The 26,250-nt window shown below is 39.7% G+C and overlaps 2 protein-coding genes across 3 annotated transcripts in view; one reads left to right on the plus strand and one right to left on the minus strand.

The window, feature by feature from the left end:
* IDUA (alpha-L-iduronidase) overlaps positions 1 to 26,250 on the minus strand; it is a 46,137-nt gene that overhangs the window by 3,219 nt on the left and 16,668 nt on the right. Inside the window, exons 3-13 of the mRNA XM_048292944.1 lie at positions 10,458 to 10,540; positions 9,770 to 9,877; positions 9,036 to 9,131; positions 8,275 to 8,477; positions 7,674 to 7,853; positions 5,849 to 6,065; positions 5,021 to 5,236; positions 4,276 to 4,397; positions 2,922 to 3,047; positions 2,227 to 2,303; positions 1,370 to 1,470 (exon numbers count right to left, since the gene is read on the minus strand). Coding sequence (XP_048148901.1) covers positions 1,370 to 1,470; positions 2,227 to 2,303; positions 2,922 to 3,047; positions 4,276 to 4,397; positions 5,021 to 5,236; positions 5,849 to 6,065; positions 7,674 to 7,853; positions 8,275 to 8,477; positions 9,036 to 9,131; positions 9,770 to 9,877; positions 10,458 to 10,540 — 1,529 coding nt within the window. The remainder of the gene's footprint in view (positions 1 to 1,369; positions 1,471 to 2,226; positions 2,304 to 2,921; positions 3,048 to 4,275; positions 4,398 to 5,020; positions 5,237 to 5,848; positions 6,066 to 7,673; positions 7,854 to 8,274; positions 8,478 to 9,035; positions 9,132 to 9,769; positions 9,878 to 10,457; positions 10,541 to 26,250) is intronic.
* The window catches only part of SLC26A1 (solute carrier family 26 member 1), a 37,612-nt gene that overhangs the window by 354 nt on the left and 11,008 nt on the right, over positions 1 to 26,250 (plus strand). Inside the window, exons 2-4 of one of the 2 annotated variants that reach the window (XM_048292943.1) lie at positions 103 to 204; positions 17,426 to 17,529; positions 20,302 to 20,384. The gene's annotated coding sequence lies outside the window, so the exon portion shown is untranslated. The remainder of the gene's footprint in view (positions 1 to 102; positions 205 to 17,425; positions 17,530 to 20,301; positions 20,385 to 26,250) is intronic. The other variant, XM_048292941.1, reaches the window with a different exon arrangement.

A 26,250-nucleotide genomic window follows, 5' to 3' on the forward strand; every position in this document is an offset into this window, starting at 1 on the left:
CAGCAGTCCATTTGGAAGAAGGCTGTGACATCTGCTACACACAACTAGTTATCTCCTTTTTTTCTGACTTACTTTTCTGCCTGAATTGTGCCTTTGGAACAGGTTATGTGGGGCCAGGTTCAACAAAGAAGCAGAACAAGAAGTATGCAGGCTGACTGAAAAACCATCTGCTCTACTCAGGAAGCAGCACCACTTACTTTAAAGGTATGTGAGTTGACGTTCTGTGGTTCTGCTGCTTTTTATCCTTGATCCAGTTCAAAGAACTAAAAGATTTCCTTAGCAGAATCTTTGAACCCACAAGCAATATAAATTTGGGGGTATTTTATCTATTTAATTGATTTTTATATGTGTTTTAGTGTTTTTATTCTGGAAGAAAAAGAACGCTAGAAATAATGGGTGAGAAGTTCCTAGCAATAAGGACTACTGAGACATGGTATTTTTTCAAAACAGTCTTTTTTGTTGTTGTTGGTTTTGAAACAAACAATTAAAACCGGTATATAATATTATAATATAATAATGAATAATAATTTCAAAGATTGGCCATAGCCATGATTTACAGTTTTTGCTTGCCTGTGTAGCCTTTATATTGCAATAATAGCTCTGAACTTTTATTATGCAACCACTGCTGATGTTAAGACTTTCTCAGGGTAATATAAGCCTGTATTTCTGGTAAAAACACTTCTCAATTGCTTTTTAATACTATCAGTATGAGGGAAAGTTTGTCTGTGTTTCACCCAGCTCTCATCAGTGCTTATTATCAATATTTGTTGGATGGTCATGTTGCTGACTAGACTGCATTTGCTTAAAAAAAAAAAGAAAAGAAGAAGAAAAGAAAAGAAAAAAAAATGGGAAAAAAACCCCCCAAACCTGCAACCAACCACCACCACCCCACACCCACCCTCCCCCCCCGCAGATAAACAAAAAAATACCCAAATAAAACATCACTACCTTCCATCACTCCGATGTCTTATCTGAGTAAAGTAAAGCATTCTGTTGCAAGGTCTGGTCATGGTTTTTTGTGGGGTTTTTTGTTATCATTTTTGTGTATTTCTACACCAGCTACAGAAGTGCTCCTTAACTTCTCAGGGACCTTGCCAGGCCTGCAGCTGGGTGACAAGTGACTTTTGTGACAATTACCCTTGGCATACTAGTAATAATGTCCTCAAGGCTATTTCTCAATCACTGTTCGTCCTTGAGAATAAGGCTCTCACTGAGAATATGATCCTAAAGCAAGGGATGAGCTCTTATTTGTGATGGGACTGTTACTAGCAAGTGACCTGCCTTTAGTAGTTACTAAACAGTGTTTCACATACTCATGAGTGGCAATATCAACATGACAGATTATCTAATACCAGTGTTCTTGCCATACCTGGACTGTAGACCCAGAGAGTGAATATTGTGTCTTTGGCATTAATCCGCTGGTACGTTTTTCCATCTGGTGAGAATTCCACTTCAAAGGTCTTTATACATCTAGAAAAGAAAACCAGAGAGGTTTGTAAATACAACTGATAATGTGTTGAACATTCAAATACTAGTCTCAGGGCTATTTCAGCAAGAAGGACAAAAATAATAAACATTCAGTTGACTCACTCCTACCAAAAGTAGGATGGCATGATTTTCAGTATTAAGAAGAACCAGGGCTCCAATAGCCCGCAGAAGAACACCTAGACTGACTTGCTACTTTGGATATATGCAGCACCACAAAATGTCACTCATCTTTCACTCAGACATCAGGGTTATCAAGGATGAAGAATCTAGGGAGACTGGCTTGAAAAGGAGCTAAGTCACTGCCTCCTGAGGCAATCTGGCTGTACACTGTAACACCTTTCAGAGTTCACCTACAGAGGGTTTCCAGTTGAGTCCAGCTTACCAAAGCAAGCAACTGGAGATTTTCTATTCCAGTTCACATCCCTTACAGAGATGTGCAAGATCCCACTCAGGCATCTGCTGATAATATAACTTTTACCATAAATCTTCCTGCCACTGAATGCTGGTGAGGAACAGGCAGATTCCTTTGGTCAGGCAGCAAATTAAGCAGGGCTCCTCTTCAAAGTTTCTGCATGCAGGTCCTACAGTTCGTTTTGTCAGACAAACACACTGTATCATCTATCAAAGAGCAGTAATTCATTAATTTTTGAACTTGTTTTACTCTGTAGGGCTTGTGGAAACCTAGGGAGTAATATGTTGGTAACTCATTTGTATCTATTTTATTTTAAAGCTACTTACTTTGACTTTACACAATCGTCGTCCCACAGCACAACGACCTGCCCTTTTGTGAGGGCGATCAAACGAACACCAGTCACCTGTCCAGAGACAGAAGCCCATGTAAGAAAACTGTACAAACCAATCAGCCAGGTCACATTTCTGTGTTCAACCTTCCTTACTAATTATTTGCTTTGATTTTTTTTCCCCATTGAGATCAGGTGTTAAAACAAAATTCTTGGCTCTGTAGCTTTTTGTAGCCTATGTCCCCCACTCATCAGCTGTGCAGAGGACCTTCAGAGGCTCTGGGTACCACTATGAACATGGGTGAGACTGATGAGCAGATAGATGTCTAATATGGCAGCCATTATTCCATTTTAGCTTTAGCTATCCATTATTAACTGGAGAGCTCTCATCAAGCCTTGTAGCACACCATGTGATTTTAAAAAAGATACTGCAGTTTTCAGTCCTGCATTACTAATTTCCCTCCATGGGAACTTCCATTCATCTCAGTGATGGCTCCTATCACTTGCTATGTAGTATTTTCTCTTGAATTATATCTTTGAGAGCCTTCTCATCAAAGGAGAGAAGAATTGTTTATTTACTAATTCCTACATGGTACTTTTAACAAAAAATTAACTCAAATGGTCTTCTTCTAAGATTTAAGGCAGGAAGCAGTTTCTGTTTCAATGTGTCTGATAGCAGAATACAACACATACTTGATCAGGAGCTGATCTGGGTCGTGCACAGATGTGGATAAGAAAGACTGAGGGAATGGGAAGGTCTTGCTTCAGTGTCAGGATGCCATCTTCAGGAAATGGGAATGGGCCTGTTGCCAGTGGGTCCTGTGGAGCCAAAGAGTAGTGTTGCGAAAAATCTTTCATTACAGCACTAAAGACCAACTGTCAAATCAGTGTAAAGTGCCTGTGTATTTACTGTAGGACTCTAAATTTCCAATAGAGTTGATACTGCTAATGCTTACAGGCATCAAACCTCTTCACACTGGGAGACTTAATGCTCACCAGTTTTCCAGCTCTTCAGGAAACAGAGGGTTTGTCCATCTCACAAACTGGGATGATCACAAATGCCCTTAGGCACAATCTGTCACTTCTGGTAACCTCCCCAGTATGTCTTTCAGGCTAGAGGTCTTTACAAACCATGCCCCCATCTCCTCCCAGTGTACAGAGCAAGCTACTGCTAGCTACGACAGCTACAACAGCTACGCAGCTGGTCTCTGGGGATGAGGCTGTACCAAATAGCCACGAGCATTTAAAATCTTGCTGCGGCCCTTTTCAAGGAAGAGCTGATGTCTCCTACAGTATCCAAGAGGCCTCAGCAATAGCCAGTTATGGTGACTGGAAAGAGAAGACACAGTACTGTATACCAAAGTAAGAAGGCAAGTAGTGTCTGTGGGCCCTGAATGGGATAAAGATGACCTCTTTTTTTAACCTGGGAGTCATGCATAGAGGAAACTATGGGAGAGGGAGCTGAAGTGACAGGCTGTTCAAACATGCTCACATATGGTAAGTAATCTTCACATGGCTTTCATCCATAGGGACGAGAGGATTTCTCAAAGACTTATTCTTTAATTATCTCTGTGGTGCATTCAGCACTAGTGAGAATGAGGGAAAACTGTAGGTTTCCCTATGAGCCCCTCAGAGGTTTCCCCTCAGAGAGGTATTTGTTTTCTATTATTAAGGGGGTTCATTCCAACTCTCTAATGCAGCAATTTGTCCATTCTGTAATATAAACAGGGCCATGTGACTTATTTGGGGAGATGGAACAGAAGAAGTCTCAAAGCTCACAGAAGATTCAGGGAGAATCTTCTTCCCCAGGAGCAACTGTGCCTCCTTACTTTATGGGTAGGCCCAGAGCAAAGAGGTTGTATAACACAAACACAAAGGCGTAAGTTGTGTATCATCTGCACTTTTCTGCAGGACTACAAGTGAATTTTTGTGTGCATATGAAAAGTGAATGACTGTGGCTAAGGAAATTTTGACCACAGGCCTTATTTCTCGTCTTTTACACAAGCACTTTACCCGTACAACACTTCAAACAAACATATAATCATACCTCAGCATCCCTTATTTGCTGGAACTGTTCTGGAGAAGGAAAGTCAGGGCTTCCTAGGTTTTTCCACTTCAGATAGGGATTGGTTTGGTTGTTATCCATGTAATACGTCACATACATCAGCCCTGAAGGAACACAAACAAAACAAAGTAAATTCTTTACTTGGATTTAAAGATTAACAAGAATAAATTCAGCAGGTGTGTACCTGCAGGTGTGTCTACCTTTTCAAAAGTGATTTCAGAACTTTGGAGCCTGACTTCCACTAGAAAAGTCCCATGGCTAGCACTCTTATGAGGCTCTACAATTTACATTTGCCAAGTTTACATTTCAAACTATTACTTCCAAAACAAGAATTGAAATCCTCTTTTTGCACAGGTGCTGCATGCATTTGTTGGGTAACTGCATCAGCTGTGCAATTGTGTGTTTGCATTGGCTGTCTTGGAGCCATCTCATTAAGGGAATTGCTTGGCAATATCCAGCCAAGGATCAATAGATCAATAGTTTTCAAACAAGGTAGCACTTGGCAGTTGCCATTAAAGGCAGGGTCAAAGTGTAGGCATTAGGAATTAACCTTTCAAAGAAGAACATGATTATACCTGAGAAAATCTAGGAGTGCACAAAAGATAAGAGAGCCAGTTAGCAAACTAAATTCACTCTTGCAATGAAAGGCAACTCAGTAGAAGTTTTCCAGCTGTTGTTCTGTCCTAAAGATCACGTAACGTGAGCTGCCTACATGATATTTGTTTACCTCTAAGTTTGGGGAAGTGGGTGGCATTCACTGTGACGGTGCTGATGTTGGATGAAGTCCTGTTATCCTCACTTGAATACATCAGTACAGTAGCTTGCCAGCTGTCTGAGGGCTGTGTCTCACTTGGGGTGTGCACAGATGCCAGCACACCAACTGTGCTGTTTTGAGCGCTTTCATCTCCACTGATCTTCACTTCCGCTAAAATCTGCTCTTCTCCTTTAAAAAATGTAAAATGTGACAACTGTAAGCATCACTGTTAGTCAGTCCTGGATCAGAAGCTGCAGGGTGAAAGCATGCAAATAGGTTGAGCATAGGTTGAGCTATGTTCTGCCTTATTTTGCCAGTTACAGCCTTCAGTCAGATTTATTTTACAACAGCAGAGCATGCACATACTACAGCAGTTCTTACGCTTAGCAGTTCAGCTAGTAACATGCAAACAGGTGACGGTGAATGAGGTTCTTCCTGTAATATGCTGCACGAGTCTTCCAGCTGCAGGGATTTCTTAAAGACAGTTGCAGCCTGATGGGATGTTACCCCTTGCATCACAAGAGGGAAGTACCAGTCAACAAAATATGAGTGGTTGGCACACAGAGGGTATAAACAAAGCACTAAATTAAATTAAACAGATAACAGATTCTCAGCAATATTTTATGAGCTATTAATCTCTCTGAGGAAATGAAGTTTCATTTTCTTAATACAGCTAGTAGACAGTGAGTAGGAGAACTCCTGCTTTTATGAACGGTGAGATGGCTGGAACAATCTTTCTTAGGCTGGAAGCTTCTAGGTAGGAGGGGTCATTGATGTGTCTTTAATCAGTGGTTACTATACCTAGCAGTGCCAGCAAGCCCATAGCAGTCAGCACCGGTTTCCGCACCATCTGGACATGAGGCGGCTTTGTATTGTTCATCTGGAAACGTGCTGTCAGAGTCCGCTGTGTGAAATAATGGGGGTAGTAGCTCAAGAAGGCATTGTCATTACTCAGCAATGAGTAGTTGATGGTGTTGTTGGCTTTGGAAATGAGCAGGTTTTGGTGCTGGATGATTACCTGAAAAGTCATAAAGAAAATGGACCCTCACCTTGGAGAAAAACCAACAAACACACAGTGCTTGTATTTTTTCAAAATCTTCACAGCATTCTGGAAAGAACTGTCACTCTGCCTTTTAGAAAAGACTGAAGAAAAAACTGTTCATCACAATTCTTAGAAAAACTATACTTTAGGTGATATATTAATCACTGTAAAATCTGAAGTATCTACATAGTTTTGACAGTAATAAGTCTCTGAAATAACTCTTACTAGTACTCTCCATAAATAATGAATACATTTCCTTGTCTACTGCACTACAGATGATGCTCCTCTGTCTTGAATACTTAATTAGCAATCAGGATTTACCATCTGAATTAAACCTAAATGGTTCTCCAAATCTGGAGTTACTTTGTACCCACTACACCAGTGTCTGTCAGCTGGTCCCGGGTTCTCTTTCTTAATTAATCATTTTTCCCACTTGGTGCTAACTTGGAATTAATTCTCCTGATGTTTCACTGATTGCTGTGCTGCTTTCCTGCAAAACATCACAGTTCCCAAGCTCTCTGTTTATTAGATTGTGCCTGAGTAGCAGAATCAAGCAGAACTTCAGAAGGCCGACAACTGAACAGTCTCACAACTGTGTCCCTGAAGGAGCACAGGGCTTCAACTTCTATACACCCAAGTGTTAATTTTCCACTGTATTGTCTTTCTTTCCCCCTTCATATCACCACATCATTATAAACACTGTTATTTTGTCTTGCAAACTCTCTGTGATGAAGTCAATGGCTTGCTGCCTTACAGAAGACTGCTTGTATATGCAGTCTCAGAGAGCTGGGAGCCTTTGTCTCCCCAGGAGCAGCTGATAAGATAAATCTTTTTTCTGGGTGACATACATGCTCCTGTGTTTGGGAATTATTCCTTTACACAGCAGCACTTGGACTCTACGTGCTGTATAAGGTAATGGCTCACAAAGCACCAGGCGCGCCGTGGAAATTACTGCTATGCAGGGGAAAAGCTGAGTTTGCCCTGGGGCCAGGGTTCAATTACTGCAGAGGCAGGAATGTTGAGCATTCTCTTCTTCTGCTTTTCTGGTCAACATCAGTAATTATTAGCAGTAATTAATAAGACCATGTGTACAGCCAGTATCCAAAACCAAAGAACAGATCTATGCTGAGAGCTCAAGGGACTTCTTAATTATGCCTGATATCTCTTGATGAGATAAACTTACAAAGGAGCTGGGAAATAATGTCTCACATACGTGAGTACTGACACCAGAGCAGTAGAATTACATGGAGATGGCATGTGTGGGAGTAATCTTATCAAATGGATCTATCTGGGGGACTGTATACATTCTTCAACTCAGTTCTCTAGCACTTCTCTGACAAGTTCTCAGTTTGGTTTTGAGTTGGATTTTCTTTTTTTAAGGAAAGATGAAGAAAATTAATACAAATTAAATTGAGCTACTAAAACCAGACTATTCAGACTCCCTACTTTATCAGTAGGGAGCTCTCCTTTTTTAGGATCTATTAGTCTGAGTAGCTGCTTAAAAATTAACTGTTAAGTCTGTTTTTCAACTGTATTAACACATCAGGAAACACTACTGTGCCAAAACTACCAACGAATTCTTACCTTTACAACCATAGCTGCATAGGTCACATCAGCTCGCCAGAGCTGTGGAATGGACCATCCAACCATTGGATCTGCTTCATCATTGTATATGGCAACCGAAGAAAAACTTGGAAACAGCTTCTGAATTTGTTGAACTGCTTCCACTTCTTGTTGCAAGATGTAAAGAGAATTCCCACCTCCCTACAACAATATTTCATATCTGCTTAGTGGTAGTGAGAAAACAGTGGTAAACATACAGACATAACCCAGAGTCATAAACATAAAACATATCCTGGGTCATCAAGGTGCTGTGGACCAACAATATTAGTATTTTTACCTCATCTACTACAGCATGTGCTGCTTGCATGAGCTCCTCCTAGAATATAAAATGGAACAGAAGTAGAGGAGTTGTTTTCCCTTGGGAATCAGGCAAAGGCAAATTTGCTTTGAGTTGAAGTCTTGTAACTAAACATCACATAAGTTTTGCAGGAATAGGTAGCCATGCTTCCTGCTATAGGCTGGACACTCATCATGATCATCATCAACTTCATAAATCAGAATAAAATGTAACTTTGATTGAACTGATTGATAAAATGGCTTTAAACTGAAATCTTGGACTAACCTTCCTATGGAGAGAGATGTAATCCAGCCTTACACCAGTCTCCCCTGTGAAGAAGTTGGTCCCATTGTAGCAATGACAAAGAAGACTCCAGCATATGGGTGACTTGGGTAAGGGATGGAAGGAATCCCCAGGCCCTCCAAATTTTAGAAGAGGACTGGCTGCTCTTAATCCTTCTGAGCAAGCATCATAATAGTTGAGAAACCCTGAAGTCCAAGCAGATGTATATATCAAAGATGATAACTCAAAACAGAAACTGGATCTAAAACTACAAGGAGATGTTATAACCCTATTACTTGATTTATTGGCAAGACCTCACAAACTGGGTCTACCCTTTCCTATGCACGGACAACACAAGAAAACATCAAAATCTCAGCTGCTTTCACAAGATTCTTCCAAAGATTTTGTATGAATAGGTTCCCAAGGCATGCAACCGTCAATGAAGAGTTTTCCTCTTATTCCACCCTTCACCCCCTTCCTGCTATTAACTGTATCTTATATCCAAGTTAATGAACTGCATCTTCTTAGTGTAACTCCTGTTTTGTTCCTCCTGTTCTACTATCCCTGATACCCCAGCAGGGAATAAAGTGTAGCCAGTAACACAACCTTAGCAAAACAGATTTGGTGTACCTGTCACATTCCTTATCACACCCGTCTACCCTACTTCTTTGTCAGTATAACTTACTTCTCTGTGTCACCCCTCTGCTCACCCCACACACCTGCCTCTCTTCACCACACTCATAAGTGCTCCCAAACATGCTCACCTTTTACTGTCATAGACACATTGTCAAAGTCGTGGTGGTCTGGTTCATTCCATGTTTCAAAATTCCACTTAGCAACATGCTCCAATCCATACCTATCTGTAGGAGAGGCCTCATTTATCAGTGAGCTGCATATCCAGACAATACTATCAATAAGTGACTTATACAGACAGTTCCATTAGTTAGGGCTGCAGGTGAGGCTCAGCACCCCGAAACACAACTACTTCATTTCCCTCATTATTTTTAACAATGAGGGAAATGTGATTTGGGAGTTTCAAAATGATCTCTCATTTTTGATGAAATGCAGGAATACTTGAAAAAGATGGAAAGTGAGAGGGAGATGACTTACAGCTTTGTGATTAGGGCACCTACCCTTAATTCAGGTTGGGTCTTCTGCCTTGTTAGAAATACTTGAAGCTGGCATGCGAGAAGTATTCAGGTTGTCATGCTTCAGTGAAAGCTGGTGGTTTACAACCACAACAATGTAACAAGGTTAAAAGTCCTTGCAGGCCAAATGTGCTACCCAGAACACTCTACTCATTCTGGATGTCAGCCATGGATCAGTAAAAAGAGGGACTATTATCCCATGGTCTCCACGGTCTGTTCTGGCATGGGTTTTTTCTGGTTTTGTGTTGAAATCCAGGGTCTTGAAATTGATCAGAATACACAGAACTTTTTCAAGTAGCTAGAAGGATTACAACAGAATACATAACAAGGCTTTTATTTTTTTAACTTACCTATGTATCTCCTGGCCAGAACCGTAATTAAGTTTCTCCACTGTACTACATGTTCTTTATCTTCAAAATCTAAAAAGTATCCTGATGGATTCCCCATCAGTTCAAATCCTAAAAAAGACATAAGAAATTGGTCTCCTTTTTTTGTGAAGGGGTTATCACATCATCTGAAACAAACTTGTTAATGAAGAAGCATCATTAAATGGGCTCTCTTTCCTGTTTTCACATGTTCCCACCAGAAATATTTCAGATTTGATGTTGTTCACTTGTTACTTGTCAGTGACTATAGCAATCAAAAATAGTAATTGCTAACATAAATGCAAGGCTCAGAGGAAACTTAAAACAGTGGATGTTTGCATAAATTTACGGGAAGTTATACCTTGAGTATCTGCTTCTCTGGCCCCTTTAGGTACATGTCAATGAGTACAAAGTCTTCTCCTCTTCAAGACATCTAATTTACAAGTCCATCCATCTGAAACTACCTTCAAACGCAGTGTAAAACCATTTGTGTTGCTTTAATTGCTATAATATCATTTTGCTCACACTGTTTTTCATGGACATGATGTAAGGCCAAGTAGGTAAATAATGAATTTTTATCAAAACCAGCTTTGGAAAAGCTCTCTAAGAATATTCTAATGATTGTACAGTATGGGCAAACAGATATACTAAGCTGTGGAGGCTGTGCCCTTACCTGGAATCAGCTTATTTTCCCACAGGAGATCCATAAGGTTATCCAAGGCAGTAAAATCGTAGTTAAGTTTGCCATTCACCACTCTGAAGAGCAAAGAAATAAAAATTACAAACGCAAATATTATAGCAGAGCTAGGACTTGATTAGTAGATAATAGTCAGATGGCTTCCTTCTCAAAATTTATATGTGACTTAGGTTCTTGGAATTGTACACAAATTTCCTTCCTCTAAAGTAACAAGTGTTCACCATAAGCAAGTCATGTCTCTTGACCAATCCATGCCCCCTTCCCACTTCAGCAGCAATAGAAGCAATATAATGGATTTGCTTGCTGAATTCTGATTTTTTTAACAGAATATTAACATTTCTAACTCTTTGCTGAAGTAAAATTTACATATATTTTCTTTTTTTGGTTAAGCTGTTTTTTCAATTTCCATTGGATTACCCACTACTAGGCCAGCTCTTTCCACATTGCCCCATATGCAGTCTTTCTCAATGTACTCCTAATTTGCAATATATAATATAGATTTCTTAGTAGCACTTCTTATGGATTTAGGTTCAGCTGAAAAATAACTTCGTGTTTTTCAAAGAATGCTGAATTTATGTACACAATGTCTGTAATTTTTACTTCATTGCAAGCATTTGCTTAGTATTTCTCCTGTACTCCCAAGAACAGGCTGCTAATCTTTTATCCAGCTTTAAATAAATGCATTCAAAGACTTAGCAGCCCTATGATGCATCCCTTTGTGTCAGGGAATCTTGCAGGAACACAGGTACCAAAATTTGGACATGCACATGCATGGGAACACAGAATTCTTTTATCCAGGGGATGAAAAATGGCATTTGCAATTTATATGTGATATACTAGAAGATTTACTTTAAATTCCTGAAAGGCTTTCTTGCCTGGTAAACAGTAGAAACAAATACAAAGTACTGTGTGGTCAGTTTCCCGTAACTTCTGAACTTAAGGCCTGATTTAACTGAAATATGAAAGGGTTGCAGAATTTTTGCCAGTATGAAGTGCCAAATAGGAATTAACAATGAACTTCTGTTGAGAATATTCTGCTCAAGTAAGGGCAGTGGCCCAAGCAACAGCCTTGGCCTGGTGGCCAAATTCTGGCCTCAGTATGACCTGACCAAAAGACTTTTTAAGCACCCTTGACGTAAGTCCAGCCGCAGTCACACAGCAGCGCTGAGCAGAGTCTTGGCAACCCCTCTCAAAGCTGATTTCTCTAGCCATGCCAGGGCACAACAACTAATTTTTCTGGTACAGTGCAGCCTGACCACTTCTCCTGAAATCTTGCCTGCTCTTTCCTAGGCACTTTGCCTTTGCTTGGATGGAAAGCTGTACAAGTGAACTACTGATCCAATTCCCTCAGTATGATGGAAGGAGGAGAGACAATTACAGTTCTTGCAACTGATCAGTGTTAGCACACCATGACAAGCACACAGGATTTTACATGAGAATGGAGCCATCAACAGAGCTCTTAAACCAATGCTGGACTCTGTGCTGAGAGTCACAACTTGCTTCTTTCTGTGCCTCCCCAGGCATTTCTGAGCCTCTTTGATGGAGGCTCTTCCTCTGTGCTTTCTTGTCAAGAAAAGGTTTCAGTGAAAAAACTGTAATAGCAGTTCCAAATTCTCAGAGAATTAAAAAAGGCTGACAGAATTTCCTAGTGCATAAATAAGGGAACTGTGGAATCTGGAGAAGACAAATCTCTGACCAGGGTCTAGAAGAGAACGACAAGGCAGGCAAAGTGTAACACAGGCCATAGCCACTGTGCCAGCTCCACGTTATGTAACGAAGAACACAGTCTTAGCCCCAGCCTGGTCACACTCTTTTACCAAAGATCTGAAGCAGGCTTTTTATTTTTAAAGTATATCCTACTACCATGACAGAAATTGTCGTGTATGCAGACACCGATAGGCTTAAAGAGTTCCTGCCCAAGTCAAATGGTGCAGCTGTAAAAGAAGCAAATAGCAGAAAGAAATTTATTTGCTTTAGTATACTTTGAAGTATTTTAAAAGTCACTGTTGAACTAAAGAACAGCCATTTGGAACCAGGTTTTTTTTGCTTAGACAAAGGTTTTTTAAAAAGAAGTCCTATTCCAAAGTTCAAACACAAGTTTCAGGTTTTTTTGCAAAAACTAGTTCTGCTCCCTCAGATCCATTAACTATTTCCAGTTGCACCCTGTGTTCTATTGAAATATTTGCTTACATGCACACTTACAGTCAGTGTGTGTAAGAATGATTAACTACACTGTCTTGTAAAAAGTTAATAATGCCATTTAGATAAAAGCAAAGGAACTAGGGTCTTCCTGACTTCAATCTAAGGTCTACACAGTATTATGTGAAAATACATGCATAAATAAAACCTTCTATTTGATGCCTGTACACTTAGGGTCCCAGCACATTTATATTTTTCCTACTGCATCAATTAAGTAACATACTTAAAACAGAGTGCCATTGCCAACCATGACTGAGTGATGGTACATGAGATCTTGTTGTGTTATGTGTGTAGGTGTAGAGGTACTTCTTATGTTCTTTGGCTGATCTTTATAAGAATCTCTTCTTCCTTCCAAGTGGACCAAACAATACGCTCCCATTAATAAAATGATTACTTGACTGACAGGATTGACACTTCCTCAGATTTTGATCTTATCCTAACCCCATACTACATTTCTGGTGTGAGATTGATGCATTTTTTTACAGCATATACAGTACTGCTAGAGCTTGCGTTGCATGGCTGCCTGCCATGTAGTGACTGGAAGCCATGCTGACTGTTGCACTTGAGGCACAGAAACTGGTACTATTAACAAACATTCTGCATGGAGAAGATTGGTTCAACTGCCAGGCCCCTGCTAGGAGTGCTCTAAGACAATTTTAGGACACTGAAAGCCAGATCGAAACTGTTAACAGGCATGTGACAAGGTAAATCCACAGCCCAGGATAAATCCACATGACATTGCCAAAGTTGTTCAAAACATCAACATCGTTCTACATCTAACCTGTTGGTGCAACATCTTGTACCTATGATTGGGCTCTTGGTTGCAAGCTCACAGAATTTTACAGTCATTTTTTTGCCTGCTCCTCTTCCAATCTTTCTGTCATGGCTTCTAGACACCACCGCCTTCTTTTATAAACACCCAGAAAATTATGTACTCATCATTTCATTTGAGTACTTGCAAGACTGAGATCGTTCATTGGTTGCTGTTGGGTATTTTAGATGCAATCGCTGTCCTGTCTGTGCCCAGCTTTCAACTGCTCCTCAGCTGGGATTTCTCTGGGAGACTTGCCAGATAGACGTTCTTCATCTTCAGTCATTATCAACAACTACACTAAAGCACATTTGCTGGCATCCTGGCACCAAGGCCCACGGAAGCACCAGGCTTGAGGCTGCTATACTCCAGAAGCTGTTGCCTGCTGGTGAGGCATCTTTCCAGTCTGTGTCATGGTCTCAGTTCCAGACCCATGTGCTGCCACTTGGGAGCAATGATCATGCTGTGAATATGAAGAGCAGTGATGAGTACAGAGGGGTGTCTGCTGATTGTCACAAAATCTGTTTGCTCCCTTCCTTGAAAAGGCTTGCTTTGTGGGTAATCCTTTGCTCAATCGAAGGTTACCGGCCCATCTTAATGGCTTTCCATTGCCTCCTATAACTGAAGTAAAGTATGCAGGGAAATTCTTTTCAGGTGCATAGGTAGCACTAGACAGCTTGCCAAAGTGTTGTAAGATACTCATGTTGTGCTTCTTATCCATGCCACTTTCAGCCTACTCCCATTCAGAAACTTAATCTATTGGGAGGGCAGAGGTAAGATAGCTTTAGCTGTCAACACCTTGCATCACAGCCAGATCCGCTCCAGTTAGCACAACTGCAGATACTACTACTTAGCCTACAGCTATTGCTTCCCTCCCATGCCCATCTGTTGCTTCTCTTCTGCCCTGGGTTGATCCTGTCCAGGAATATAGTTGCATATCCTGGCTAACAAGTGCACACACAGACATTGGACCAAATATCTTATCTACCAAGAAGAGAGAACAAAAACCACAGGCAGAGAGTGTTTCCTTTCCAGGTGATCTTCAGTCAAGTACTGAATATCCGATAACACGTCAAGCTAACTTTATCAGACTTTATTGTAATGTACTGAACTAAATCTCCTGGGATAGGAAGTCTTGTGCCTGACCCCTGTTATAGCCCATTTAGGAACTCAAATGTATCATGTAGGGTAACCATCAACAGAGACCCTCTGTTGAAGAGAGCCTAGAATTAAGATGATTGGGAAACACCAATATACTGGAATAGTACTCATCCTCATCCTGACATTCTCACTCAGCTGGTGTGGTCTCCCTTTTGTATTTCTAGTGAACACAGTTACCACCCACACCAAAAGCTGACATAATCTGGATTGCTCTCATCAGTATCTGACAACAGCCTCTCTTCCAGCAGACTGGCCGTAGGGGCTGGCTAACACCACTCCCATGGCAGCAGAGCCTGCGTACATCCTCATTGGGAACCTCTACTTGAAAAGACTGCCCACCTAGTTGCAAAAGTAGCCAAGAAGCAGGGACAAAAAACTGGCACAAGATATTAGCAGCGGAGAGATGCAACTCACACCTGTGAAATTTTTCAGCGGACTATTGGCCAACCTCACACTTGGAAGGTAGACTCCATGAGGGGGCCACCTAAAAAAGACCCGTCTCCATTGAAAGTTTTCTGTGTTAATCCTAGAGAAGCAACAGTGTAGTCCAAGATACTACCCTGCTACAGCAGTATCTAGTATCTCTGCTGATGATATTACAGCAGAGATACTATATTGATCATGTATGTATCATACTATTACACATCATACTATGTAATGATCATATTACATACCACTATTCATTTGATAAAGATGCTTAGCCGTGTGCCAGACCATCTTTGCCTGCCCTTGTAAGGTGGTTCCTGCAATCATACACTCTCTTGTCCATGGTGTCCAAGTCCAGGATGTGGATCAATGGTAACACCGTCACCATTGCTCTTAATGAGTGTAAATATGCATGACAATTGAATTCACCCGCTCAAGACTAGATGAAGTGAAAGTAGTTCTTGAAGTAAGTGACTATCAAGAGCATCTGTAGATACAGCATCCCAAGGAATTGCTTACCACCTTTCTGGAATGCATGATGCCATTTTAGGGATCATAAAGCTCCAGAATACGCACAAGTATCTATCTATCCTGGAAAGGAGTTCAGTGTCCAAACTCAAGGTCTTCACTGAAAACAAACAACAATAAGCTTGCAAATGTTCCCATGGTAACTGTTGGGGGAACAAACAATAATAATAATCTGTGCCATTTCAAATTCTTGCTGCTACCAGGTCCTCCAGAAGGAATGGTCTTCAGAAGTACCTGTCCTGTTTTTTAGCCAGAACAGGCTGTTAAATGTTAAACGTAAGCTTAGAGCAGAGAATCTACAAGATGAAGGTCAAAAGCTCTGGACAGAAAATGTCAGAAGTTTATTTTTTCCAGAAGGGAAACTTATTGCCCTCCAAGTGTCTCTTACAACACAAAAGGATCACGCCTCCTTGGTTTTTCTAATTACTTTTGCCGCTATGATGAATGAAATTAAGCCAATTTAACATTCAGGTTTTTACAAAGACCTTGTTTGCTCCAAACCTACCAACTGTCTACATAAGCTTCTTGTTCTGCTGAGTACTTAAAAAAACCTCTGGACCTTAAAAGCAGATCCTAAGGGACTGTGAGCACTATTGAAATGATACCTCAGAGTATATGAAGGGCAGAATAGCACTCATTAGCATTCACCTTTCCAGAGGCTGAATTCTCAACAGTTCTCTCCAAGTCTCTTCAGTGTCAACCAAAAACCCTACTAGTCTGGTACTTCAGGTTTAAGTACAAGATCATTAATAAGTAACTGAGAAATCGGTAGGTTCCTGGGTTATTAATAAACAACACTTGCCCCTCCTGAATTGAGTGGAAGTTAACAGTATAGCACTCACTCACACTAGAGCCGCTTCTACCATGTTCTTGCTCCACTCACTCTCATTTCCTATGATCACTACAGGTAAAGTAAATTGGCTCCTGCTCATGAAATCCCCATACTCCAAAATAACCGTGATAACTTGATATTTTTCAGGTTGATGAACACTGATTCTTCCTCCCTGGTGGTTCCCAAGCAAAACACAGCCTGTGCTTTTCACACATGCTTTGCAGACCAAAAACCCTAATTCAGAGGCTTTTTCAAAGGCCAAAGACTACCTCACCCACACTAACTAACTTGTATATTTTATCACTTCTGTGTCTATTTATTAGCATTAATATTTTTCTGCATTTGCTCCTCTGCTCTATCATTTGTGCAAGCAGGGTTGGAAAATCTGCTTGCTTTACAATTATGGCACAGCTTCTGCACAGAAGCACAACGCTGAGAACTTCAGTCTGTGCTGGCCCACACTTCGCATAATTCACTCACCCTATAGCAGGAATGAGTCAGCCCAGCAGTAATGGGAGGATGCATTACAAAACCACAGAGCTAGGCAGCATCCAGCCTTTGCTGATGTCACAGCTTGTCACAGTTAATCCATCCACACAACCAACCAGCGTGGTACATGCGCAAAAAGAAGGATGGGTAGAATCTCTGTGACTTAGGAATAAACTGCTTCAAAAATGAAGAATACATCAGCTGTTATTTACTGGAAATCACTGCCTCTTCCAAAAGCCAGCCAAGAGGCTGTGCATTCAGCTGAATCTTTTTTCTTTTTTAAAAACATAAAAATAGAATTTACTTTGATTTATACAGCATTTTAATATGCTTCTTTGCTCTTTGAAATCAGCATTATCTGAGCTTCACCCTGCAAAGCAACTCACAAAATCCTTGCTGTGATCTGGCTGAAATTCACAGGCACAGAAGTGCAAGCAAACAATGGATGTTTTCAAGCCAATGCTAATCACAGCCTATGATTTTCCATTTCTTACTCAGCCTGCTTTTGTGAGCATAGTCTCAGTCCTTCTTTCAGCAATGAGCGTGCTGTGTGTGGGGGGAAGAGAGAGGCAGACAAAGCACCAACAGCTTCCTGTGTCGAGGTGAGTTAACCTCAGAAAATATTGTTAGACTGTTGCATCTCGTCTCCCCCCACGCCCCTCTTCCCCTTTAAAACAAATTCCAGATGTAAAACGGGAAACAGGCTGTAGAAGCAATTTAGGCAAAGGCATATGCTATTTTAGTATCTGACCTCTCTAGACATAGCCAATCAGATCACCTAAGCATGGATAATTCAGTGTTGCGAGACCCCGAGATCCCTTGTTGAGGTTTGTCATGTTCACATTCATTTGCAAAGGGAACAATTAAATAATAACGTGAAACAGCAGAAAATGCTTTTCGGCTGATTCTTCGCTACAAATTTAAAGGCTTTGCAAGTGATTGAAAGATAGGTTCAGTTACTGTATATGAGCTGGACTGCTAGAGGACACCTTTCTGACTGAGTTTGATGGATGAAACTGATGCCCTTCTGCCTAACACTTGGCTACAAGTAACTTGGCTACAAGTAAAATGTTCATTGTGGTTTGATACTGCCCTTGATGATGGAACTCCAAATAATGTCACCTAAAAGCAAAAGTTTTGAAATGAGGTGACAGGGAGACTAAATCAATAATGAAGATTAAAGATGCAGAAGGAAGAGAAATTGTGACCAAATGCTAAAACTAGCTTACTTCAAGCACATAACACCTTTTGGCATTGCCTGAGAAAGTTGTAACTGAACTTTTCTTTCCAAGCAGTGACAGAACAGTTCTCTGTATGCATCCAGCATTCTAACTCAAGCACACACAATACTGCACCTCCTGTAATGAGCCTCCTTGGTACATATTTGGACTTGGACTTACTGTTTTCATTTCATGGTTCTGTTATTATCACTCCTTCATGTTCACATTTTTATTTGCTGTTTATGCTCCATCTATTCTTTTGCCTGCTAGCTGTACGAGGAAATACAGTCCAAAAGTATGTGAGTCCAGCTATATCACGGAACACAGCTTATTTACTATTGTGTAAATCATAACACTGAGAGGGAACAATTGCCCTCCCTGGTGCCAAATATGCAACAAGAACCAAATTCAGCAATGCTTCACTTAATGTGCTCTTGCAAGCAGTTTGGTTGCTCATGGACATACTGTAAATGGACCTGAAATTCTGCACTAATGCACAATGTGCTACTTTTACCAGATACTTTCATTTTTTCCATCTCATGTTCTCAAAACTTGTTTCCACTTGTCAAGATGTGTACTAAGGAGCATGTGATGGATGAACCAACAAACAGCCTAAGAAAAGAAAAACATGGAGCTAAATACTGAAAGTGTGAAGATTTGCAGCTAGATTTCTCAGCTGATGTACTTCTCTTATATCTAAAATACAAACAGCACATGGTGTCTGGTGAAGTCCAGCAGCTGCTGGATTTATTTGCATATCAGATGTAGTTTCAGGTGTGTCTTTCTGTATCAATCCTTGATTCTCCACAGGCAACTTTATGTCTAACTTGACTATGTAACTTACTTGCAAAATGATACTGAGTTTATTTTCTAATTTACTAGTATTTAATAACTTCTGATGGTGAAAAGGCACAATGAATATGTCATCCATGTCTTGCTCTTAATCCTGAAGAATTTTTGTGATGAGTGGTTTCTGAGTACTTCAGAACTGACATGACCACTATAAGCTAATGTGGAAAGAGCAGCTTTTTAAATGGCAAGCCAGTGTCTGCTACTCACTCTTGAACATAAAACCTCTTACAATTAAGGAGGTCAAACTAGCCAGTTACATTTATAGAGAGTTTTCTATGAGATGCAAACCTACAAGTGTCTACAAACTGAGATCTGATAATTCTATTTTGAACCTAGGTTTGGCATTACAATTTAGACTACTGGTGTATTATTAAATACAGCAGTGATAGGTCTTCCATTCATGGTCTTCATGTTCATGTGCTACCCTTTTTCCTTCATTCTTTCCCCATCCTAAAAAACTTCCATTAATAAGAAAAATATCTCCCCTTTCAATATAAAGATGCATTACATTGTGTGTTTATGAAACAAGAAAATTTACTTCACAATGTAGTAAGAAATAATCTATTTTCTTTGCACCCAGAAATGGGTTTTCAATATCCAGTTAAGATTACACAAAATTTCAAGGAATGGGTGAACAAGATTCAGAATTCCAGCAAGACTATCCTTGCTACATTAAATTTGCCTCTAAGATATATAAGTATCAGTAGTAACATTCATCTTCACCAATAAGCAGGCTGTGGTTCTACAATTCTGGCTGTCTGGGGTGAAACAACTGGCAGTTTTCTCTACAAGGCAGGAAAGCTCAGACATTTTACACTCAATGTCAGTTGACATACGTAAATTCTTCCTATATATAAGATTTATCAGCTAGACTCCCTTCATGATTTATTTTAATAAAAATCCTTTTTCAAAGGACAAATCTCAAGTCACATGCTAAGTGTAAAGACAGTTCCACACACTTCCTGCCCTAACCTCATCTAACACAATAAGAGTATTTTTTCATCTAATTGAAGTAAGTATACAAAACCCCTGAAACTGTTAAAAAGCCAAGTCAGTACTGCAATTCTATTTGAACTCCACACAGTTCAACCAGTTCTATTAAGGCAAAATAGCAGAGATGAGTAAGAAGTCAGAGATTACCAGCTAATGTAATGACTTGAAGTTTATCTTTTACCTGTGATTACACTCTACAGGACAAAGATTTTTCCAGTGCTACTGCTTATTTATATTATCTCACTGTAAACATTATTAGAGTGATACCCAATTGGAAAGGCCCACACAATTTCTAATCTATTCTTACAGAAAGCTGTGCTCCTGAGGTACTGTGCTACTGTGTGCTGATCCAAAAACTATTGTGGAACTACTGCAGCTACTTTGTGCCTTTGGTAAGTACTAATCCATTGGTTCTGTGTTTGTAGTGGGAAATGGAAAGGCGCTTGCATGCTGAGTGACAGCCTTCCTCAGTTTTGAGTATACAAATCTGCACTGAATCTTGTAGATCTCAGTTTCTCCTACAATAGGAACTACAGATCTTTTTCATTTAAAAAAATCAGCAACATGACTCTGCATACATTTTCAGCTGCACTGGACACTTGCTACAGCTAGAGAAGGAATGTGGGGTGCAGTGCATAGTGGATTGGAAGGGAGTGGATGTTTACCTTCAGTGAGCCCATCTTTCCAATTAAATTGCAACCAAATGTGTGCTTTTTAGGCACATCACCTGGTCGCTATGATAGAAAGGTAAACTACAGAGAAATTGAGGCTTGAGGGCATTTTAAACAATGCAGGCATTAGGCTTAAGAGGTTTTTTTAATTCACTGAATTTATGAACTTGAAACACTTGCATAGAAGGAAGAACATGGCTATTACATTTGGACTTTGTACTTTTGAAGATTTGGTATTATTGACTGTGGCCCAGTAAACAAACATTTTTAACTATGATTCTGTGATTCTAAGATTAACTGTCCCTATGTGACTAATTCAGCACTATTTTTTTAAAGTACATAGTTAGGTTACCAGATATGAATTGTGCATAGCAATGCCATGAATTTTTCTGAAATAATCTGAAATCCTCAAGTAAATGTGTCAACAAAGTCAAATATATTTTATATCTTTAAAGCATTTATTTCATAAATACCTGTGTTCAATTCTGCTTTCAACCTTTTACAGTTTTTTAACCAGTTAAGGGTATGCATCTGTTCATGAAGATAAATCATCTGTAAACTCAGAATTACTGGTCAATGATCATCATTCTTTTCTACTGTAGTTTCTATTCTTAGCAACAGGTGTTTCATTGTAGTACCTCTTTTGGTTATTTTGGCCAGTTACAACTGTTTCACAACTCAGCAGCCGACAAGGAAAGACAGCATGTTTAGAACTGAGTCTTTTTTGTTAGTGTCAGTGGAATACAACCAGGATGCCAGGACCCGCCCACTCAGAATTATTGCTGGACTGAAGCCTTGATGAATGACTTCATGTAATGGAGTGTGAACTCTCATTTCCATAATCCACTGATGAACCTTCTGCTGTCAGTATTTTTGTAGGTTAAGTAAAACTTTTTCATCATAAAACACAGTTTTGTCAAAATGATATAATTTTCAAAATTCCTAGAGACAGAATGAGAGATTGCTTCATTTTGTCACTTTTTTCCCGTGTGGAACTGTCCTGTCCAGAGACATTTAGCCTCACTTGTACTGTGCTGTACCTAAAAAATTGTTCAAAATTATTATTTTAAGTTTCTTTCTTTAGATTTCAAAAAGTGTTATTTTTAGGCTAGCTTGAGGCAAAACAAAGTTACAACCATATATGGAAAGGGTCAAGTGATAATGATACAGTAATATCCTTTCTCTTAGGAGCCTGATATTGGGAAAAGTGCTGTTGGAGAGAAATGCAGAGAGGTCTTTGTCAAAAAAATGTTAAGTTGGGCAAACCCCAATTATTCTGAAAATTCCAAGACTGCAAATACCAGAACTCAGAGAGTTTCCAAATATTTAATGCATTGTGAAGGACAACAGAGTGGGCAAGCTTACTTTAGTACTGAAGCAGATGGCACACGCATTTTAGGAGGTCGCTAGACAAGATAACTCTTGTTTCTAACAATTAGACAGTAAAATGGATGAAAGGATGAATTTGAGAGACTTGAGTTTAAGTCACTTGATTTTTAATGAAGAAATACTGCAAGGCTAAAATTAAATTAACAGAAGCAGTGAAGTCTTCTATTCTGGAGAGCACAAGACCAAAGAAACACACCGTCTTTCTGACCAGTGTGCAAAATTCGTTATGCAGTAAGGCATCCCCTTTCTTCTAAGAGCTACTTTAGCAAAGGGAAAGGGATGCGAGTGGTTGACAAGACATTCCATAATAAAGAAGCAAGAAACAGGATTTTAGTAAGACTGAAATTACCCTCTTTAGAGTTCAGAATATCACAACTACTATCACCGAGTCTAAGTCCCTGGTAACAGCCAGTAGTTTTAAGAATCTATGACCAGTTTAACACCACAGAAGTCAGATGCGAGATGCTTCCCTTTCTATTCCACTCTCACCTAAGCTTTGACGTTTCATTTACATAATTTTTATGTTTCCTTCTTACTTTTAAAGAGCAGGAAAAAACTTTTTGCACTGGGATAAAAGACAATGCTGGAACCTAGCCCTCTCTAGTTGTGCTTGTGCACTGCACCCCCCCTGCACCTCTCCGCAAGCCAGCAACATAGTCTTTTTGTGGCCTTGAAACTCCCATCTCAGATTCTTACTGCATGCCTGCTCATGCTCTTCCTTGGCTGAGAAATACACATATCCTCATCCCTTAGCTCGTAGGCCAGCTGAATACAGTTCCTGCAAGTCATGGCCTTGTGCCCAACCTGTTATCTTCACTGCTTAGTAACCATTAAACATTACCTATCACCTTTGTCAAGAGGAGGAGATAGATGTTTATTTGTCATTTGGATAGCTCTGCACTTATACAAAGATCTAAGATAACTGAGAGGGAACTTGGTCATTTATATACTTCAAAAGAATGAAGTAGACTTTCAACAGAAAAGTCTATCTTTGTCCTGCTGGTCTGCCTACATTTTACAGTCTTTGGTTTACGCAAAAGCAACAAATCTTGTGATCTGAATGTGCTGGCATGTAGGAACAGAACTCTGACCTCCAGCCATCCCATCCTATGCACTGAGTAGAACAGTACTTATTCCAGACTGCAAAGTGCACAGATCTCAAGCAAGACGGAAATTCTATTCATACACCTTGAATATGTAAAATCAAAACCTAATGCTACATGAGGATGCATAAACCAGATCAAATCTCAGATGAAAAGTAGCTTCAAAGGTCAGAGATGTGCTAGCCTGAACTCAGCACAATTTTTGGATCAGTGCTAGTTAATTAATAATCTTATGCATTATTTAAACTCAAATCCTCAGCTAGTGCTACATATATATCCAGCTTTACAAAAAGATAGAAGTGACAACACACTACCAAACAGGAAGCTTAAGATTCCATAACTACCCATTCTTACCTTGAGGAATATTTAGCTAATAATTATCCTTTACACAAATAGAGAAATGTCTGTCTGAAGATTTTCATTCATTCCAACGGGCAAAAACAGAGCTGGTACATTCCTGTCAAAAAGTTATTCAGGTAAGAGATTTGTCTCCCTTCCTGTGCCTCTGAATTCAGGTTAATTTTTTCTTTACCTGTTCTCAAAGGTGCAGAACTGCCTCTTTTGGCTTACTTTGCTCGTGATGGTTTTTTTTGGTTTCTCATTATGTTGTTGTTCATAAATATTGCTAATAAGGTAGACACTGGGCAAAAGTTTGTAAAGCATGCAGTCAGCTGTAAATGGTACAGCAATTATCTTTCCTGCAACCCTCGTCCAAGAGTTCAACCATTTGGCTGGTTTTTAATTCTATTTTTAATAATAGCATATACTAGGCTTATCTGTTTCTCAAAGCACTACATTGATACTGAAACTGAGAGCATTTTCTCAGTGCTTAAGTACAAAAGAGTGTTTCCAAAATACTGTCCTTATTGCATGTAGTAAACACAAGATGCCACAGAAGACAACAGGAAAAACCATGAGAATGGACTATCAATTTGGTTTTCTCTATGACAGCTTAGTATGGCTAAACAATGTCCAGCAAAACCACAGGGCAGAAAGCAGAGCTCAGTATTTAACTTTGTGAATGATGACCCGGTCTTGAAAAGCTATCCTGAAAGACTTTTTTTTTTTAATAACAGACTTTCACTTTGAAACAGTTACTTTTCCAAAAGCAAGAAATCTGATTTTTAGGAATGTTTTTTTGACTCCACAGGAAATGCCTTTTCAGTGGTCATGTCCTAAGACTCTCCAGAAGAATAGTGCTGTCTTGCCTTCAAATGCATGTCAATAGTTAGAACAGCATGTTCTGGAATCCTTGAACAAAACCCGTCTCTTGAGAACAAGTGAAACTACTTGATCATTTAATTGCATATATGATCATTTCCAAAGATGATCTGATGGGCCAGCCTTAACAACAGGTGCTGGCTGACTGTGTGAGTTCCACTGTCGCCTGCTCATCAGCTCTGGGATTGTTACCTGCCAGTGACTGTCACCTTACTCACTGGGATATGGAACTGAGAATCCTTGGGAAAACAAGATTTGAATCATAGCTGGTGGTGAATGCAAGCATTTAAAAAAGAGCCTAACTTGCCTGGAAAATCCTAGAGCAATTTACAGTTGGGAATAAAAATTATCAATTGGAGATTTTATTAGAAATACACAAATCTAAAAGACTCTCAGAATAAATCTCTCCTTTCTATAGCAGTTTTAATCTGCAGAGGACTTGATCTGGCTTTCCTGACTTAGTAGAGACCACTAAGCTGGAATGCAGTTTCCTCTTACACTTCTGAATTAGCGTAAAACTGAAATGCAACAAAGTGCTTTGAAGCGACAATATTTTGCCCAAATATAGTGAAAAAACTAACCAAGTCTATCAAGTTTCACATAATTTTCCTAAAGGGCATTGCCATGTTCTGTACCTATAGTCTGACACCTTGCTAGGTCAGTGTATAAATAAATGGTTTTGGTTGCTGGCACCTTGCTTAAGTCTGCTTGCAAGTACATCTTAGTCCTGAAGATGAAAATACAACAGCTAATGCAAAACAGGGAGAAACATTCATCTTACTTGTTCTGTTTTAGCACTTGATCACTTCTAAAACATTTAGGTTATGCTGACATATCTAAGCAACCCTGCAGAACAAAAGCAGATAAATAAATCAAAGCAGTACATGCCAAAGCAGTATTGTCTTACATTACATGCAGCTCAGGGGATTTATTTCAGACTAGTCAGTTCTCACAAACTAAATGTACTCCCCACATCTGTTCAAATATGTCCAAAGCACCAACTGCTGGCTTAGGTTTTTATGCTACCATAAAGGGTCAGAGTGCACTGGGGCATAGTTTCTAGGTACTTTCCTCTGAAAAAAAATCTGGTTTGCAAGAATAACACACCTCTGTACATTGAATCTATGCACCATGAGGCTGAACAAGGAGATTTTTCAAAATTGTGCCATTGCTCAAAACCAGAACAGTAACATAGTCATAGCCATTAGAGCCAAGAAAGGTTTCTAATATGAAAGATGAGCAACATGAACAGTTTAACTCAACACCTGTGCTTCCAATCAAATGTTTAACTAAACTGATGTCTCTCATGTTTTTCTGTGAGTTATGCAACAATAAATACAAAACCCACCCTAACCACATTCGTTTTTCATAGTTCAAACATGGAGAAAACAGTGAACATCACTTGGCTCGAAGTTTTTAAATGGCTCTATCCCAACTTACACTTGAAGTCAGTATTTCAGCAAGCGAGCAATTATAGTATAGAGTTATGATACTGTCTGACTTCTGTTCTAAACAAAGAATTTAAAATATATCCTTAGCACGGGAGACAGGCTCACCCTCGCTGCTCCCTCCTGGGCTTTCTAGAGACACAGCTTCAGATTTTTTGGTGGACAATCAGGATGGGGAGGCAAAATGATGGAAAAAAAAAAGTTTTGGGGGGCTGTGCTGTTTCACAAAGAACAACTCATCCATTCAGAATGGTCATACATGCAGCAGCAGAAACTGCCTGCCAAAGAATCCTCAAAGAGAAATCCCACATGAACATACTGTGATAAACATTTCTGACCCTGCTGAAAGATTTTGTCAGGTCACAGGCATGATGAAAAGACAGGAAGAAAGGCCAGTTGGAAAGTCAGCAGTTTGTTTGGCTTGAA

This window comes from Corvus hawaiiensis, chromosome Z (genome assembly GCF_020740725.1).
Source record: "Corvus hawaiiensis isolate bCorHaw1 chromosome Z, bCorHaw1.pri.cur, whole genome shotgun sequence".
NCBI classification, from domain to species: Eukaryota; Metazoa; Chordata; class Aves; order Passeriformes; family Corvidae; genus Corvus; species Corvus hawaiiensis.